At 45.2% G+C, this 17,439-nt stretch overlaps 1 protein-coding gene across 1 annotated transcript in view; it reads right to left on the bottom strand.

Moving 5' to 3' along the window:
- RELL1 (RELT like 1) overlaps positions 1-16,987 on the bottom strand; it is a 69,738-nt gene extending 52,751 nt beyond the window's left edge. The window contains exon 1 of the mRNA XM_045474286.1: positions 16,768-16,987. Coding sequence (XP_045330242.1) covers positions 16,768-16,855 — 88 coding nt within the window. The 5' untranslated portion in view covers positions 16,856-16,987. The remainder of the gene's footprint in view (positions 1-16,767) is intronic.
- Between the last annotated feature and the right edge of the window lie 452 nt (positions 16,988-17,439).

The following is a 17,439-nucleotide window of genomic DNA, read 5'->3' as shown; positions in this document are numbered from 1 at the left end:
GAGAGGCAGAGAGATTGATTCTCCTTTGGAGTGTTTGGGTTCACCAATCCCACATTCAAGGCCTCAGGGAAGTTCATCCACTCTACCACCAGCCGCTAACAGCACGGAACCTTTACCGAGTACTTATTTATGTGCCTGGCATTTCTACTCACATTTTTTTTTTTTTTTTTTACTTGTCATGATTCTGAGGCAGGTGTTATTATCAAACCCATCTTAGAAATGAGGACATGTTAAAGAACAAAATATTGAAGTCAAGGTCACTCATCCGGGGAATGGCCAGGATTCGAACCGAGGTCCACGGCAGGGCCCAAGCTCTGCACGGAAGCTGCTCCTGCTAAGAAAGAGGCAAAAGCGGAAGCCAGCTTGTTCTTAGCTGCACTGAGTTCCTGCATCTTGCTTCTTAGCTCCGGGACCCCAGCTAAGTCAGTTCACTTCCCTGTGCCTCAGTTTCCTCATCCCTAAAACGCAGAGAATAACAGAATTGGTTCTGAGCATGAAATGACATGAACTCGGGTTTACCCAAGTGACCAGCACAGAGTAAGCGCCTAATGTTTGTTTTTATTGCTGCGATGATTGTTATCCGTGGTAGTCAGTGTAAAGGCCGCGAGCCTCTCCAAGCTTACGTCTCAGCCAGGGATAAAAACCAACACACAGAAAAAGACAGTGAACCACAGGAGCCACATCGGAGGAAGCGGTGTTAAATGTGTGGGACAAAAATCACTGCATAAGTCCTTCAGGTGAGGGAGCGGCTGCCCTGACGGGGCTCCCAAGGCAGCACCGTGGGGCCGTGGCCGCTGCAACCCCCACCCTGGCCCAGCAAGCACTTCTCTTCCTTCCAGGAACAGGAAAAGGAGCATAATTAAACAGAAAGCTACAAAAGTCCTAAACACAGGATTTTCCCATTAGTCACACTTGGGCAGGCAAGGTTCTTGCAACAGAGGCACGTGGCCTGCCTTCTGGGAATACAGGAACCCGGACGCCGAGATGAGCAAAGGTGGAGGATGAGGCCCCGGCCCAGTTGAAATGCTCTGATGTGAAGCCACCTCTCGTGCGGTGAGAGAAGAAGCAAAGCAAAAGAGGGCCTAAGGGAGAGAAAATAAGATCACTCTGGAAAAGGCAGATGAGGTGAAGTTTAAACAGAAGTAATCAGGAAAACCCTAGACAGAGAGAAGCTGAATTTCAAGGGAAGAAATAAACATGAAGGTCACTAGTACGACACTCAAATAAGAACTCTCAAAACAAGTGGCAAGGGTAAGACCCAGAGAAAAATACTATTAATGATAGTCACGTGTTGATGCGTACTTTCTATAAATACCGTTCCAAGAACTTTACAGGTGTGAACTCATGTAACCCTTACAATAACCCTAGGAAGTAGGTACGATTTGTTTCAACCCCATTTCACAGATATGAAAACTAGAGCACAGAGAGGTCAGGTAACCTGCATCAAATCACACAGCTAGCAAGTAGCAGACATAATATTTAATCAAGGCAGCCTGGTTCCAGAACACCATACTCTGTGCTCTAGGGCCTCTGAAGTGTGAGAGTTAACAGTTCTGATGTTCAGTAAAGTTCCACGAAATAGGATTATCCATAGGTCATCTCTGGTTGAGTTAGAGTCTTAAGTAGCAAATCTATGGGTAATTATTATTCATCTAATTCAAAAATAAATCTAGAATGACAGAATGGTTTTTCCTAGTGAGCCAATCATTGAGAAGAACGATGCATTTAAGTTTATTCTCTAAGTCAATCTACCTATTTTTTTTTTTTTTTGGTATCAAGTACTAACTAAAAAAAAAATCCTGCTGCCATTTATAAGAAGCAAAATCAGAAAGCCATCCTGATCTGCATTTAACACTTATAATTGTTGTTTACTCAGAAATCCTAAACCTTCTTTTGACTCTTTTAATTTTTTTTATTTTATTTTTTATGTTCATTTACTTTTGAGAGACAGGGAGACAGAGTGTGAGCAGGCATGGGGCAGAGAGAGAGGGAGACACAGAATCCAAAGCAGGCTCCAGGCTCTGAGTTGTCAGCAAAGAGCCCGACATGGGGCTCGAACTCACAAACCGCGAGATCATGACCTGAGCCGAAGCCGGACCACTTAACCCACTGAGCCACCCAGGCACCACCCCCTTTGACTATTAAAACAATAGAAACAATTTGTGTGAAGGGATCAAATTTGCCATACAAGCTTTTGTCTAGAATAATCTCAGTTGTAAATGAAAAATGTTAAGTGAAAAAAATAAACACAAAGCAGGATTTTGAGCAAATATGATCCCAGTTTTATTGAAGAAAAAGATAGCAAAATGGTAACACTAGTTATCTCCGTGTGGTAAGACTGTAAGTTATTTTAATTTTCTTTTTAGTGTTTTGTATCTTTTGCTGGTGGAACCTGGGAGTACTTTTTTTCTTTTCCTACTTGCATTTTCTAAAATGTCTTGATGGTAACCAGTACAGTTGTTTTTTTTTTTTTTAAACTGAAGATAAAAGGCCAACTAAGAAACCTGCATTACTATTAGGTTCAATAGTCCCTTAGTAAGGAGACTACTTATAACTGCAATCCATAACACTTACATACCAGATATTTCCACAACTAGAGGCAGACACAATGCACCACAGGAGAGGAGGTTCAAGAAAGCCACAGTCATGTAACTTCTACTTTATTACATCATAAAACACAATGTAAGTACATAAACAATAAGGCACTGACCTGGCGATTTCTTTTCTTTCCCACTGTTATTTTTTTAATAATTTTTTTTAACTTTATTTATTTATTTTGAGAGAGGAAGAGTAGCACAAGCGGGGTAGGGGTAGAGAGAGAAGGAGAAAGAATTCTAAGCAGGCTCCGCACTATCAGCACAGAGCCCGATTTGGGGGTTCAAACTCAGGAACCGTCAGATCAAGACCTGAGCTGAAATCAAGAGTCAGATGCTTAACCAACTGAGCCACCCAGGCGCCCCTCCCACTATTATTTTTTTTTAATGCCTTTCGAATCCTTATCTAAGAGATTCCTCCAGGCATAATGTTTTAACATTATGAGTTGGTTTTTCCAAAGAGGAAAGATTTGACTTTCACTTTTCCAACAACCAATCCTCCATCACTAACTGTGTGTCCTGCAATTCAATTCAATTTCTGACTCCAACCACAAGGAGTTAGTGCAAACCCCACAGGCTTAAGGGCTCCGTCCCACAAGACTGCCCCCACTTCAGCCGCCGGCTGCAAATGGTGTCCCCAGGTTAACCAGTTACAAATTCAAGATTTTTCATGATCTTCTCAGGTTCAACAATTTGCTAGAATAATTCACAGAATTCAGGAAAATGCTAATACTTAGGATTACAGTTCTACTATAAAGGATACAGGATTTAGGAACAAATGAAAGAGATGCATAAGGAAAAGTATGGGGGGGTGGTAAGCTGGTGTGCACAGAGCTCCCACACTTTGTCTAGACACACCACCCTCCCAGCACATCCATGAGTTCTGAGTTTTTATGGAAGTTTCTCACATAGGCATGACCGATTAAGTCACTGCCATTGTTGATTAATTCAATCACCAACCCCTCTCCCTTTCCTGAGATGAGAGGAAGGGACTGAAAGTTCCAACCCTCCAATCCTGTTGTTGGTTCTTCTGGCAACCAGCCCCCATCCGGAAGCTATCTAGACGCCCACCAAGAGCCATTCATTAGCACAAACTCAGGTAAGGGCTAAAGGGCTCATTATGAATAACAAAAGACACTCCTATCTCTGAAAAAATTCTAAGGGTTTTAGGAGTTCTGTGCCTGGAACGGGGGACAAAGACAAATACACATACGTTTTATTATTCCACATTGACTCAAAGTCTAGAGTCCTTACTCATTTACATATCAAGATGCAGCACTGAACAGTGTGGAAAAGATAAACTATTTTGCCAATTCCAGCAAAAGAATTCTTTCTCTTTGTTGTCCCCCTTCCCACTCCCACCCAGGAACTAAGGCACACCCATCCAGCACCTAGGTAACTACTACTTCCATAATGTGTATTCGCCTAATGTATATTAGCACTTCGAAGCAGATTATTTTCCTCTCCCAAAATCAATTTGGTCACATTATTATAAAAAATCAAGGGACATAAGAAAACGGACTTGCCAGAAATGACGGGGAGATGAAGCCCTTAGCCAAGCAGGGTTTCATAAATCACCCCAGTGCTGATCTGCATGTTTTATTTAAAGAGACTGCTCTAGGGGCGCCTGGGTGGCGCAGTCGGTTAAGCGTCCGACTTCAGCCAGGTCACGATCTCGCGGTCCGTGAGTTCGAGCCCCGCGTCAGGCTCTGGGCGGATGGCTCAGAGCCTGGAGCCTGTTTCCGATTCTGTGTCTCCCTCTCTCTCTGCCCCTCCCCCGTTCATGCTCTGTCTCTCTCTGTCCCAAAAATAAATAAACGTTGAAAAAAAAAAAAAAAAGAAAAAGAAAAAAAGAGACTGCTCTATACATCGATGGGCCAACACTGCCCTCCTGACCTGGAGAGAAAACAATGAGAACTTGACCAACAATAGGGGGAAACAAATAGAAATCACAACAGTCTTCTGAAAATAAATGCTTAACGATGAAAAATTCAGAAGTTAAGCAGATTTGCATAATTTCAGAGGATTTACTCGAGCATAAGACAAATACACAATTAGCTAGCTTTTACCGTTAATGAACACTTCCTGGCCTTCACACCATCAAGACGGTACACTGATCTTACTTTAGGATTCCAATTTCCCAGCACACCTTAAACTCAGAAAAATTGTTTCTGTGTGTCGTATGTATTATATTAAACCTATACATTATGTGTCATATTTCTGTTACTTACAAAGGACTACAATATTTGATACTCCTAACCACTCTGAGATGTATAAAGAACAGATATTCTCCTTACCCCTGCTCCCCACCCCCACCCCCATCCTCCTCCTCTCTCTCTCTCTCTCTCTCTCTCTCTCTCTCTCTCTCCATCTCTGTCTCTCTAAAGAAGCAACTTAGAAACAACAACAAGAGGGCCTCCTGGGTGGCTCAGTCGGTTAAGCGTCCGACTTCAGTTCAGGTGGTGATCTCGTAGTCTGTGAGTTCGAGCCTGTGTTGGGCTCTGTGCTACAGCTCAGAGCCTGGAGCCTGCTTCTGAGTCTGTGTCTCCCACTCTCTCTGCCCCTCCCCCACTCATGCTCTGTCTGTCTCACTCTCAAAAATGAATAAATGTTAAAAAAAAAAAACTGCCAAAGAAACAAGAAGAAAGAACAGCAATATCAATTGCTGAAGTACTGGGGCCATGTCTGAAACTGTGGGCTTACTGAGCTCAGCATCTAGGGCTCTGCCATTACATCACAGTGCCTGGGGACTGCCTACACAATAAAGTGCAGAGTTTCAGGAGCTCCAGAGCCTAGCTTCAGCCTCCCCTCCCCCCAGTCTCATCATGTGATTTTCACTGAGGAATCCTGCACTGACTTTTCCTGTCCTACCTCTATACCTTCTCACAGGCTGTTCCTCTTGCTGGACATGCCTCCCCTACACTCCCTTTAAGGTCTACTTATGCCAAGCTTTAGGCATGTTGAAGTCCTTTCCACCTCTCCCAACAGAAGGAAAGTCCGTCTTCTGTGATCCCACGCAGCACTTTGTAGTTCTTGGATTATACCAAACTCATTCTCCATTATTCTACAATGGTTTGCATTCATCGCTTATCACTCCCTTCTCAGTCACAAGTTTGTGGAGGGCAGGAACCAAGTTTGTTTTTCATTTTTCATACCTACACAACAGCTAATAGTATCTCAAATAAGGCCCTTTGTCTTTTAATGGTGGGAATATCTACACGTTTTACCTGCAAAGACTATTAAGATGCTAACCTGGCAATCAGGCATGTGAAAGAGATTTTACCCTCAAAACTCAGCTTCCTGGGGGCCTGGGTGGCTTAATTGGTTAAGTGTCCGACTTCGGCTCAGGTCATGATGTCATGGTTCGTGGGTTCAAGCCCCATGTCAGGCTCTGTGAGGACAGCTCAGAGCCTGGAGCCTGCTTCGACTTCTGTGTTTCCCCTCCCCCATTTACGTGCGTGCGTGTGTGTGTGCGTGTGTGTGCGCGCGCGCGCGCACTCTCTCAAAAGTAAATAAACATTAAAAAAAATTAAACAACAACAAAAAAACCAACCCAGCTTCCTGGCTCTATCACCTAGCTTCCAGCAATCTTCAATGCCTCTTTTTTCTACCCATGCTTGTTCTGTGCTTTGCCTTTAGTAGGGGAGGAGGAACTTGGAAAGAAGTGAGGAAGCAGCAAAGGAATTAAGGCTCTACAAGCATATAACACAAACGTGTAAAGAAAAATGAAGGAATGCCTGTTCATTAGCCATCTGCCACTTTACCAATGCCAGGAAATTCCGGGCTGCTGTTTTTATACTGTAGATAATTCACATGATTGTGTTGGAGACTTCCAGCTATGAAGCACTGTTAGAACACTGAAAATTGGTGCTATATTGTGAGACAGAAAGCCCAGTGAATTCTTCAAGCTTCCACCCCTTACAGGAATCTCAGAGAGCCACGTTATGTTCGTATGTATGCACGGGGGAGGAAGGCATGTTACCGATATTGAAAAGGATTTTTGTTCGTTGTTTTTTTTTTAACGCTACCTATCATGTGACATTTTATGCATAGGTTCTTTATAAGTCTTCAACCACTTGGCTAAACTTATCTGGCCAATTAAGAAGGGTAATGGCCTAACTGTCTACTGTGTGTCTTTTTAGGAAACCAAAATCCATTTTTCCTTAATATCTCCCTCATGCCAAAACTTTTAAAAATTCATTTTTAAACTTAATGACATGTAAATTGAATTACTCTATTCAAAGAGTCACTCTAAAAGCAAAAGGATGATTCCTGAAGAATTTCTTGGAAAACAGCCCATTTGAGGGGCGCCTGGGTGGCTCAGTCGGTTGGGCATCTGACTTCAGCTCAGGTCATGATTTCACAGTTTGTGAGTTCAAGCCCCGCATCAGGCTCTGTGCTGACAGCTCAGAGCCTGGAACCTGCTTCAGATTCTGTGTCTCCCCTCTCTCTCCACTCTCTCCCACTCGCGCTCTCCCTCTCTCTATCAAAAATAAATAAACATTTTTAAAAAAAGAAAACAGCCCATTTCCCACAAAAAGTAAAATCTATATTCAATTTATGATGCCTTTGTTTCCTCTGTGAAAAAGTTAAAAAAAAAAAAAAGAAAAGATTAAATACAAAACCTTCCTTTTACCTGTGGTCCTGAGCGTGCAGGACATGCAATTTCACATAATGACAAAGGACATTTGCGAGCAAGGAACACCCATCTAGCAGTGGCTTCTCCTCATCTGTGCCGTGAGCGGGAGACACATCTCACTTCTCTCTCCATCTCGGTGACTCCTCAGTAAATCTCAAATCTCCATTTACTCATCTCTGCAAAACAGAGAAGACGGCAGCCCGCTCCCCAGACTGGTGGCAAGAATCTGGTCCAGCAGTGAAATATCTGAGCATGTCTTCTATGCTCAAGGATCTCCGGTCAGAAAAACACAGCGAAAACAACTGCTTATAATTTAATGTCCAATAACATGGAATGGATGCAGCGTGTGTTCATGGACTCTCGTGTCTACTGACAGGACGGAACATCGGTGCGAAAACCCAGGAAAAGTTCCTGAGGAGTATTACCCTTGATCTCGGCTTGAAGGACAGACAGGTGGAGAACAAGATTTGGACAGCGCACCAAGCGTACCCCCAGCGCACCAAGAGGGGGGGATCTCCTGGTTAAGAGAAACACAGCCCCCTAGCTCTTCCACCTCCTACCTCCCCACTCACGAGTGATACTCCAGCAGCATCACCTGGGAAATGTGTTGGGAAACAAATTCTCCAGCTCCTTCCCACATCTGCTGACGCGCACACTCTGGGGTGGGGCCCGGTGACCCACCTGTGTTTGAACCGGACCTCTCACCCCCTCTCTTCTGTGACCACTAGTTCTCTTCACCTCACCGTTACCAACATTTTTACAAGTATAAGCTTAAGCTTCATTTCCTTGCTCGAGGAAAGTCTGGCTCAACCTGTACTGGCCTCTCATCCCACCCCCAGCCCCAGGTTAGGGCTGGAGCCATACTTACTAAAGACACTTTATCGTGACTGCCTGTTTCATCATCTTTCCTGATAAGCTGCTAGCTCCGGAAAGGCGCCCACTGAGCCTCGTTTGTTCACATCACTTTATCCCCAGTTCCTCCCAAGCCAGAAGGCCCTCCTTGACCAACATTTGCTGAATTAAGAAACCTAGCAGGGAATTAACTCGTGAAACAAAGGTATTAAGGAAAGATATGAAGTACCATGGAACATGATAGATAGACATTAATAGATGCATTTGAAGTACTGGTTGTAGAGACACAACTGAATTCAGTTTACCTCTGAAAAGAGTTTCACGAATGGATTTGGGTTTTGAAAACTTTCGCTCTGAAAACGTTCACTAACCCTTCCAAACATATCAATGTCCTACCATACTCGTCTGATAAAGCAGGACTTAACTACTTTTATTGCCATTCTTTTTTTTCTCAATGACCAGATTTTTCCACCTCAGGTTTTTGGAACAATGTGGCCCATTGAGGCTGACAGACAAAACAGCCTCTTATTAATTCAAGAAGGGACGGCGCGGGGAGACGACAGCTAATATTTGTGGGTGAATACTGGAAAGCCTAACCCTTCACTTTATTGTAAACAAAAAGCCTTGGGCTGAGTCAGAACACCTGCATTCCAACTCTGGCTTCCTTCCTTCCAGTATTTAAGTATCTGCTCTGTTAGAAGTCCTGTGCTTGGATCCTAGCCGGGGACAGCGACCAAGACATGAACACAGGCCCTCCCCTCACCAAACCTAATGGTCTGCTCCTCCACTACAGGCTAAGGCTGTTCCTGACTCCCACAGGCCACTGAACTTCCGAGGGTTCAGTTTCCCCATCTGCAAAGAGAGGCGTTAGTTACAAGATGACCACCAAAGTCCCCTCTGACTCTAAAATTGCACGACTAAGAACACCACAATCACTTCATGAGTCAGTTAGCCAAGTCATGCTTCTTAAGTCCTGCTCACCCAGATCCAGAGAGTTGGGAAACCAGAATCTGGAGCCTGAGGACCAAGGGCAAATGTGGACCAAGGAGCCTTGCCAGAAGCAGCAGAGCCAGGGTCACTGCATGGAAAGCCAGCCTTAATGCAATGGGAAGAGTCCTAGACCCAGAAAAGGAACCCGCTTTGGCCCTGTCTAGGCCAACTCAGTGTCCCCATCTGCTAAATAAGCTCTGAGGAGATGGTCAAGGTCCCTTCTAGCCCTAATGCTACAGGATTCTACCTTCTCATTCCAGTATGTGTTTTTCCCAGCACTACCAAGCAACAATTCTATTCTGAGGCTATTTACCCGATAGAGCATCAGATCCCACAAGTTAAGGGCTAGGTCCTACAAGAATGTCCCTCCCCCTACCTTGGATGCCAATTCCAAGTCCAGGTTGTCACCTTGTGCTTCAGACCCACGGGCTATAAATCGGAGGTTCTCACACCCTCCTGCTTGGGTGTGATTAATCTGCTAAAGCAGCTAACAACACTAAGAAATATTTTACTTCCTAGATCACCGGTTTATTATAAAAGATATAACTCAGGAACAACCAGATAGGAGAGACGCCTACGGTAAGGTATAGTGAAAGCATGCAGAGCTCCCATGCTCTCTGGGTGCGCCATTCTCCACATATCTCCAGGCAATTCACAAACCCAGAAGCTCATCAAGTCTTGTTCAACAGTTTGGGGTTTGTTGTTGTTGTTGTTGTTAAAGTTTATCTATTTATTTTGATAGAGAGGGAGAGGGAGAGAGACAGAGAGAGGGAGTCGGGAGGGGCAGAGAGAGGGAATCCCAAGCAGGCTATGTGCTGTCAGTGCAGAGCCCAACACTGGGCTCGAACTCACGAACCGTAAGACCATGACCTGAGCCAAAATCAAGAGTCGGACTCCTAACCAACTGAGCCACCCAGGTGCCCCCAAAAGCTTTTTAAAGCATTTAATCAGAAGCTTTCCCCCTAACTCTTCCCCTTCCCAGAAATTGGTGGGTGAGGTTGAAAGTCCCAATCCTCAATCACAAGGTCTTTCAGATGACCAGCCGCATCCTGAGGCTATCTAGGGTACCACCCTAAGTCACCTACCTTGCATTCACAAGAGCATTCACATTCGCTCCAAGGGGCTTATAATGAATGACAAAAGACGTTCCTACTATTTAGGAACTCCTAAGGGTTTGAGGAGCTTTGTGCCAGGAACTGGGGGCAAGGACTAAATATTTTCTTATTTGCCCATATCCATGGGGCACCTGGGTGACTCAGTCGGTTAAGTGTCCAACTCTTCATTTTGGCACAGGCCGTGATCTCAGGTTTCATGGTTTCGTTCCTTTTTTCTTTCTCTCCTTCCTTGCCTAATATTGGTAGCTAAACTCTCAGACCCACATCTCCCCTGCGTCCCAAAAGAACACCCCACCAAGCCCACTGGCCCCTACTCCTCCTCCCCTGGGGCCTCAAGCACTGCCCACCCCTGCCTCCTCAGCCCCTACCCCTGCCATTACACAACCAGGCTCATCAGGAGCTAGGAGATGCCTCAGGCAATGGCAGAGGACCTGAAAGGTAAATTCTATAGCACTTGGAAACTTTGTCCCACCCGACAGCTGTGATGGGTTAATATTTGGTTCAGGACAAAATAACAATATACTCTTTCAGTATTTACTACGTGCCAAACACTGTCCAATGAACTCTCCTGTTTTAGCTCATATAATAGTCACAGCAACCCCAGGAGGCAACTCTGCCATATTTTCTCCATAATACAGATGAGGAAAGTAGTTCAAAGCCTTCTTTCCCTCAGTACAATGGCACTTTACTTAATGGCTGGAATGCGTATACACCGGAATGGGGCAGGGAGAGTCGGTACAGTGGGCAACTGCTTAGAATCCTGGGCTGAGCAAAGACAAGAGGGTGGAGGCCTTGGGGTATTGATTGCTAAGGAGCAATAGAAAACCAGTTCCCAAGTTCAACAGAGTTTGGCAAAAGGATTCTCAAGGTGAGATGACTGGCACAGGATGGCACAGAAACAGTCTGCCTGGGGTACCTGCCACGCTCTATCCATCCCTCCCTCCCCACAAAGTCCCCTGGGTAGATTCTGGTTGTTTTCTTTTTCCTCCATTACAAAGAGATCCATTTGCTCTCCATGGCAGAGGAGACCAGAAGAGAAATTGAGCCCAACTTCTCCATAAAGCTCCCATTATAATGGGCATCCATCCCCAAAGCCACGTGGAAGAAACAAAACCTCAGCTTTTCCCAGGTATCTTCATTTTATTAGATTCCACACTAGAATACTAAAGAAGTGCTTCTTTTTGTGAAGTGCCACTTGTTTGAGGAGTTATTTCTCTCCATAGGATATTTGACGTTTGGCTGCCCACAGACAAGAACAAATGAGTCATGGCGGAAGAAGTGCAGGACCATAATCCTTTATCTGAAAACCTGGAGGTCAGCTGTGCCTCAAAATTCAGACTTTGTGATTCTAGAAAGGTAATGCAATGCATTTAGCACACATTATGTAGCATTCAGAAATCAAATTCATTGAGATTACTGCAGCAAAATTTAGCAATCTTCAAACGAAGTGAGATAAATACACACTATAGAATCTCACAGTGCTTCAGGTGAGGTTTTACTGCCAATGGAGTATGCAAAAAAGCCTCAAAAAACTTCTGGTTTTCAGAGCTTTTCAGACCTCAGAATTGTCCAGAAAGGATGACAGCCGTATGCAAATGACTCAAATAGCAGAAGAAACAGTCAACATGCCAGTAATCAAAGACATCCGAATTAAAACAATCAAGATACCAATATCTGCCTTACAAATTAGCAAATGTGTTTTGCAGAGAAAATGCCAACAGTGTGAAAAGTGAGTCTTTCCGCCACTGCTGTGAAAAGTAAACTGGGACAATCTTCAGATCACTAATACTTGGGTCATCAATGGCCTCAAAAACATGAACACTTTTGACGCCAACACTGCCTTTCCAAGAATCCATTTTCTGTGGAAGTCATCGATATCCAGACAAAGCGTTACACATACATGTTCACTGAAACCATTCATATGAAAATTCAAATCCATTTAACAATAATCAGTAATAACTGTAATCTTCTAAAACGGAGGCACACTGAGGTGAAAATCAGTGAATCCATATAATAAACTACTATGCAGCTATTCTTTGAGTAGGTAGGGAAATGAGAAACCTTCATGTATAACATTAAATGAAAAATGCAGGATACAAAATTATATTTGCATTCTGATCCTACCCAAGTGAAAAACAGAGAGAGGTCTAGGAGGAAATACACTAACAGTGGCAAGTACCTTGGAGTGATGAGATCAAAAGGTGATTCTTTCCCCTTCCCTCCAAACTTTAAATACTTGGGAGAATTGGGACGCCTGAATGGCTCAGTCGATTGAGCATCTGACTTCAGCTCAGGTCATGATCTCACGGCGTGTGAGTTTGAGCCCCGCGTCCGGCTCTGTACTGACAGCTCAGAGCCTAGAGCCTGTTTCAGATTCTGTCTCTTTCTCTGCCCCTCCCCCATTCATGCTCTGTCTCTCTCTCTCTCTCCCAAGAATAAATAAACATTAAAAAAAAAAAAAAAAAAAACTTTAAATACTTGGGAGAATTTTCTGAAACGGAAATGGGAAAAGAAGGCCTGTCTACATAACTCCCAGTCAGTGGCAGCAAATTCATGAATCTAAGGTGTTGTCACTCTGGGCTTTCATAAATGTACAATGAATCTATCTTTGCAAAACCATCACTACCTCCAGAATGAAAACCTAATAGTACACGTGGTCTACATTTATTAAATAACTTGGTTGAATTATAAGTTCAGCCTAATGGACACTTTGGGGAAGAAACACAGAAAAAAATCACACATAGGATAAAAAAGATATGCCACTTTACCACTTGCAAAGACTTTTCAGAGACAACAACTCATTTGATCCTCACTGGCAGCCGGTAAGGCAGACAAAGGTACGAGCTGGCCACACACCCATTTTACAGGTAAGAACATGGAGTTCTAGACAGAGCAGAGGCTCCTCCTGACTTCAGTTGCAGGGCTATGTCAGAGCCTGGGTCTCTTTCCGCTGTATCTTGCCATTACCCTATCACTTAGTGATTCTTTACAAATAGCTTAGAATAAAAAAGAAATTTCTCACTTGAAAGAAAGAAAACAAAGAAATGATTTACTAATAATAAGAATAGGCTTCAGAATTGAAGAGATCTGACTCAAGGTCAAAACCCAGCTCACACATTTGAGTGACTTTTTCAAGTTAACTTCTCAGATACTCAATTTTCTCACCTATAAATACAGAAATAAAATTACACAGCTGACAATGTGTTGTAAAAATTAAGTGATCTGAGTACTCAGACCAGAACCTGCCACAAAACAGGTATAACAAACACCGCATTCCTTCCTCCGAAAAAGAGTGAAGCGTCTCCAATGAACTAACTCCAAATTCCAATTTTAGTCATTGTTGGCACACCAGACTCATTATTCTGCCTGCTATCAGGAGCCCACCAAATCTTTACCAATTACTGAAGTGCTCTCGAAAATAATTAGAAACCACCCAACATAATAGTTTTAACCAATGACAATTTAAATAATTTTTTGTCAGTTTTAAATAGTTTCTCCTTTGTCCTAATATGTAAGTAAACTTCAGCATCAGAGCCAAATTCTTTAAAAAGTAACAATGAAATTGTTGTTTCTATTGCCTGGGGCTTTGGCCTGACTAATTTGAACTCAACTACTGAAACTCCCAAATCATCTGTTTGATTAATTTCTTTTAGCAGGGTAAAGGCAGGAGCGGGAGAATGGCAGGCACTTCTCAAATTTTTCATTTCCTCTTGAAATTAGATTTGGGCATGGAAGCCCACGCTCCAAGACTGCTTTTTCAAAACAGTCTGTCCACTGATTAAGTATTATGTGGATACACAGCTCGGTAGCTACCTGGCCAAAGGAGAACCCAGAATTTAATAAAGCTTATCTTTAGCATCAAATGAGAAGTCAGGAGGCTGGATGGAAGCACACAAAACCCAAGGAGAGTGCCCTTCTCATTTCACTAGCCCTGGAACCTTTTCCACCCACTCCTTCCTAGAAGGCCATGCCCATTATCTGGTAGAGAAACTAATAAGCCCAAAGGTTGAGTAACCAGAGACCTTAAGGACATAAATAAGCCAAGATGTGGAAAATCATCCCTTCTGGTGCTTGTGGTATATAGTTTCAAACGCTGCTTCTAAGAGACAGAAGTTTAATGAGATTCTTCTACTAGGCAAGAAGAGAAAGAGACAATGTCACTACCCACTGTGAAGTTACCTGTCCTTCTTTTCTCTGCTTCCCAACTTCTGCTAACCACATGCTTACAATTGTAGGATGTCCTACACTCCCTATCTTAGAATCTCAACAAGCCTGCTGAGGTTGATTTCTGTTCTATTTTCTCTCCAGGGACAAGTGGGGTACAGTAGAGAGGACGGACTCTGGAATCAGGCAGGCTAGTGTTGTCAAAGATCCATATAAAGACACACACACACACACACACACACACACACACACACACCTCCTAGTGGTTCTGCTCCTCTGACTGAATGCTGATGCATCAGTTATGTGACTGAAACAATTGTTTAACTGCTCTGGGCCTCAGTTAGCTCACCATAAATAAGAATTTCATAAAGCTATGAGAAATAAGTGTGCAAAATGCATATGAAGTACCCGCGTCAAAGCCTGGCATATAGCAAGCACTCGACACTACTTCGTAGCTCTTTCTCCTTACCTTCCTAAAACATTCCCTACAAACAATACTGTCTTAGATCCCAAGAGGACCAGATGTTAGCTGGTCAGGACATCATTTCTTCATATAGGCCTCAAGTCACACTGGCACATTGGTACTCTGTACTCTTTCCTTTTTAGATATTTCATTCTTTTTTTTAATTTTTTAATGTTTATTTATTTTTTAAGAGAGAGTGCAAGCAGGGGAGAGGCAGAGAGAGAGAGAGAGACAGAGACACAGAATCTGAAGCAGCCTCCAGGCTCTGAGCTGTCAGCAGAGAGCCCGATGTGGGGCTCAAACTCAAAAACCCTGAGATCATGGCCTGAACCAAAGACATGCTTAACGGACTGAGCCACCCAGGCACCTCTAGATATTTCATTCTTCTTAAATATTAAACTTCCATTAAAATGTTGCTACACAATTACATGAGAACTTTTTTCATCACCTTCCAGACCTGAGAGCTGAGCGTTGCTCAGAGATCCATTGAAACCCAAACTTACTCCAGGAATAGACTTCCCCAGTTGATGGCTGATTACATGCATCCATGCTGAAGTTTTAACAATTTTACTCCCAGGTTAAGCTATTCAAATTCTGGGCCAACTGACTCTAGCTCTCTAAGTTTCTGTCTATGACCCCGAGTCCAATTTGAACCTGATTATGCACCTATTTATTCTCAGCAATGAAACCCAGGGTGAAAACGAAAATCTCTCATCCACTAATACATGTCACTAGCTGTCATTTCCCCGGGGGGGGGGGGGGAATGACTGAAGGAAATACAGGTCTGCTAATAAAGGCTCAGGAGACATATTTGCCATCCTGTTCCCTTCTTAACATGATCTGTGTTCTACAAAAAAGTGAAGACCAAAGTGATAAGCCAGTTTACAAGCTGTAAGCGATTGGAATCTTCTCAGGAGTAAAGAGCAGTGTACGTGTTTTCATGGAGGAGAGTCACGGTTGGAAGGCTTCCAGATGCTTATTATTTGGATGTGAAAAGAAGCTGCTCAAGCTTGGAAGAGCTTGCTGACGTAAGATTCCAGGCTGTGGTAACCCCAGACGGCCACGAAGAGATATATTTATTAGTGTTTTTTTAACTACTGCTCTAAAGTGACAACTAAGAGGGAAAACGGTGGCAAGGGATCCCTGGGGTCTATAGCCATAAAAACAAAAGAGCGTGAGACCTGACTTCCATAAAAGTTACACCTCCTTTTAGATTTCAATTAAAAACTCCTGCTCCAAATTCGTCATTGGGGACACACTTTACGGTCTCTGCTGGTGGCTTCCTGCTCTGACCACAGAAGGTTCCTTTTGTGGTGACAGGAATTGACTCAAAAAAGAAAAAAAAAATGTAAGTTTACAAATGAGCCTTCCCTTTTTCCAAGACTGATTTGTCCAGGATATGTGGGTAAGACATCTGAAATCCCCAACCTGTTACAAGAATCCATCAACCACTACAATTAATGAAAACTTGGAAAGGAAAGAAGTGGAACTCCCCAAGGTCTTAAAATATAAAACAAAGGTGGGCGGGGGGAGGCGACGACCGCGCACCCGGCCCCTTGTGTCACGATCTTCCGCTCGCGGGGCCTTTGAGGACAAGCGCGTAAGGAAAGGGGTCCGCGGGGCTCGAAGGTGCTCAGCCCGGCCAGAAGCGCACCCGAAGAAGCTAGGCCAGCTCCCTACACCCAGGACAGCTCAGAGGGGCGCGCCAGGGGTAACAGGTCCTCATAGGAGCCGGCGAGCCCAGGGAAGGCGAGTCCCGGGCAGGCGGGAAGGGAGGGACGGGAGCCGCCGCCCCGCGCCGCACCCGGACCGGGCCACCCTCCAACAGCCAGATGTTCAGTGTCGGGATCCCGCGGCGGTGCCAGGGCGAGGGCAGCTCGGGGTGCTGCCGGACTGCCGTCCGGACCCCTCGCCTCCTCCCGAGCGCCCAGGCCCCGGCGGGGCACTCACCCGGGGCCACTAGCGGCGAACTCATGGCGCCTCCCACGAAGACAGCGGCGGCCAGGACCGCGGACCCCAAGAGTTCCCGTGGGGCCATCGCCGCGTTCCTCCGCCTTCCTTCCCCGGGACGCCGCGTCCGGGGCTCCTGCAGGCAGTGCTGCTAGACAGCCGGCGGCTGACTGGGGAGCAGGACTCTGCCCCCGCGCGCTGTAAGCCCCGCCCCGTCAAGCACCCTCCTCTCCGGCCCCACCCACCCGGCTCGGCCAGGCCTCACCCCGCCAAACCCGGGGCTCCTCCCTGGTCCCCACCCACGGCAGCCTGGCCCCGCCTCCGCCCGCGGCGCCTGCTTCCTCTCTAATTTCAACCGCGGCCTGGGCCGCCGGGATAAGGCTGTGACCCCGCCCCTCCTGCCCCGCCCACCACTGCTCGACCACGCCTCCATCCGCCGGTTTCCACCCCCCCCGGCCACGCCCACCTCTGCCCGGTCCCACCTCTTCTCGCGGCGCCCGCTTGGTTTCCCAGTCTGGCTTCAGCGCAGACGTGGGGATTGAGCGGGAGCCGGGCGCGGGGGCAGGGTCTCCGCGGTTCATCCTCCCCCGCGCAGAGAGCAGGCGGGCATAAGAAGAGGAAGAAGGAGAGCTGGACAGGAAGCTCTAGACGGGCTGACTTGGCCATCATCGA

Source organism: Leopardus geoffroyi, chromosome B1, assembly GCF_018350155.1.
Source record: "Leopardus geoffroyi isolate Oge1 chromosome B1, O.geoffroyi_Oge1_pat1.0, whole genome shotgun sequence".
Lineage (NCBI taxonomy): Eukaryota > Metazoa > Chordata > Mammalia > Carnivora > Felidae > Leopardus > Leopardus geoffroyi.
This window is presented reverse-complemented; position numbering and strand designations above follow the sequence as displayed.